The 1,237-nt window shown below is 42.5% G+C and overlaps 1 protein-coding gene across 1 annotated transcript in view; it reads left to right on the top strand.

Annotated features, from left to right (window-relative positions):
• The first annotated feature begins 389 nt into the window (after nucleotides 1-389).
• The window catches only part of LOC108802862 (keratin-associated protein 4-3-like), a 1,471-nt gene continuing 623 nt past the window's right edge, over nucleotides 390-1,237 (top strand). Inside the window, exon 1 of the mRNA XM_018574716.1 lies at nucleotides 390-804. Coding sequence (XP_018430218.1) covers nucleotides 390-804 — 415 coding nt within the window. The remainder of the gene's footprint in view (nucleotides 805-1,237) is intronic.

The following is a 1,237-nucleotide window of genomic DNA, read 5'->3' as shown; positions in this document are numbered from 1 at the left end:
GAGTTACATTTTAATGAATACAGGAAATATAGAGATATACAGCGAGGTGCCCGTGTGACCGCGGCGGGATGTCACCGACATATACTATAGCGCTGCATTACCATCCCCCGATATCATTAGGACGGGAGGATTACACTGAATGATGGATTCACATGTTCCGGTGCGCTATCACATGTTGCATGATTGCGTGTTGTGTTATCACATGTTGCATGATTGCGTGTTGTGTTATCACATGTTGCGTGATTGCGTGTTGTGTTATCACATGTTGCATGCTTGCGTGTTGTGTTATCACATGTTGCATGATTGCGTGTTGTGTTATCACATGTTGCATGATTGCGTGTTGTGTTATCACATGTTGCATGATTGCGTGTTGTGTTATCACATGTTGCATGATTGCGTGTTGTGTTATCACATGTTGCATGATTGCGTGTTGTGTTATCACATGTTGCATGATTGCGTGTTGTGTTATCACATGTTGCGTGATTGCGTGTTGTGTTATCACATGTTGCATGATTGCGTGTTGTGTTATCACATGTTGCATGATTGCGTGTTGTGTTATCACATGTTGCATGATTGCGTGTTGTGTTATCACATGTTGCATGATTGCGTGTTGTGTTATCACATGTTGCATGATTGCGTGTTGTGTTATCACATGTTGCGTGATTGCGTGTTGTGTTATCACATGTTGCATGATTGCGTGTTGTGTTATCACATGTTGCATGATTGCGTGTTGTGTTATCACATGTTGCATGATTGCGTGTTGTGTTATCACATGTTGCATGATTGCGTGTTGTGTTATCACATGTTGCATGATTGCGTGTTGTGTTATCACATGTTGCATGATTGCGTGTTGTGTTATCACATGTTGCATGATTGCGTGTTGTGTTATCACATGTTGCATGATTGCGTGTTGTGTTATCACATGTTGCATGATTGCGTGTTGTGTTATCACATGTTGCATGATTGCGTGTTGTGTTATCACATGTTGCATGATTGCGTGTTGTGTTATCACATGTTGCGTGATTGCGTGTTGTGTTATCACATGTTGCATGATTGCGTGTTGCGTTATCACATGTTGTGTGTTGTGTTATCACATGTTGCGTGTTGCGTTGTGTGACCTAAGACAGACCGTTCCTATGAATGAGCTGCGACGCATCAAAACGTCCCCGAGACGCACCTGAGGCTTTTTTGGCGCCTGTTATAGTAACGCTAAAGGTATACAGATGTGATACACGCC

Source organism: Nanorana parkeri, unplaced genomic scaffold (assembly GCF_000935625.1).
Source record: "Nanorana parkeri isolate BGI_ZX_2015 unplaced genomic scaffold, ASM93562v1 scaffold3183, whole genome shotgun sequence".
Classification (NCBI taxonomy): Eukaryota; Metazoa; Chordata; class Amphibia; order Anura; family Dicroglossidae; genus Nanorana; species Nanorana parkeri.
Note: the sequence above shows the minus strand (reverse complement) of the source record. Positions and strands in the feature narration are given on the sequence as shown.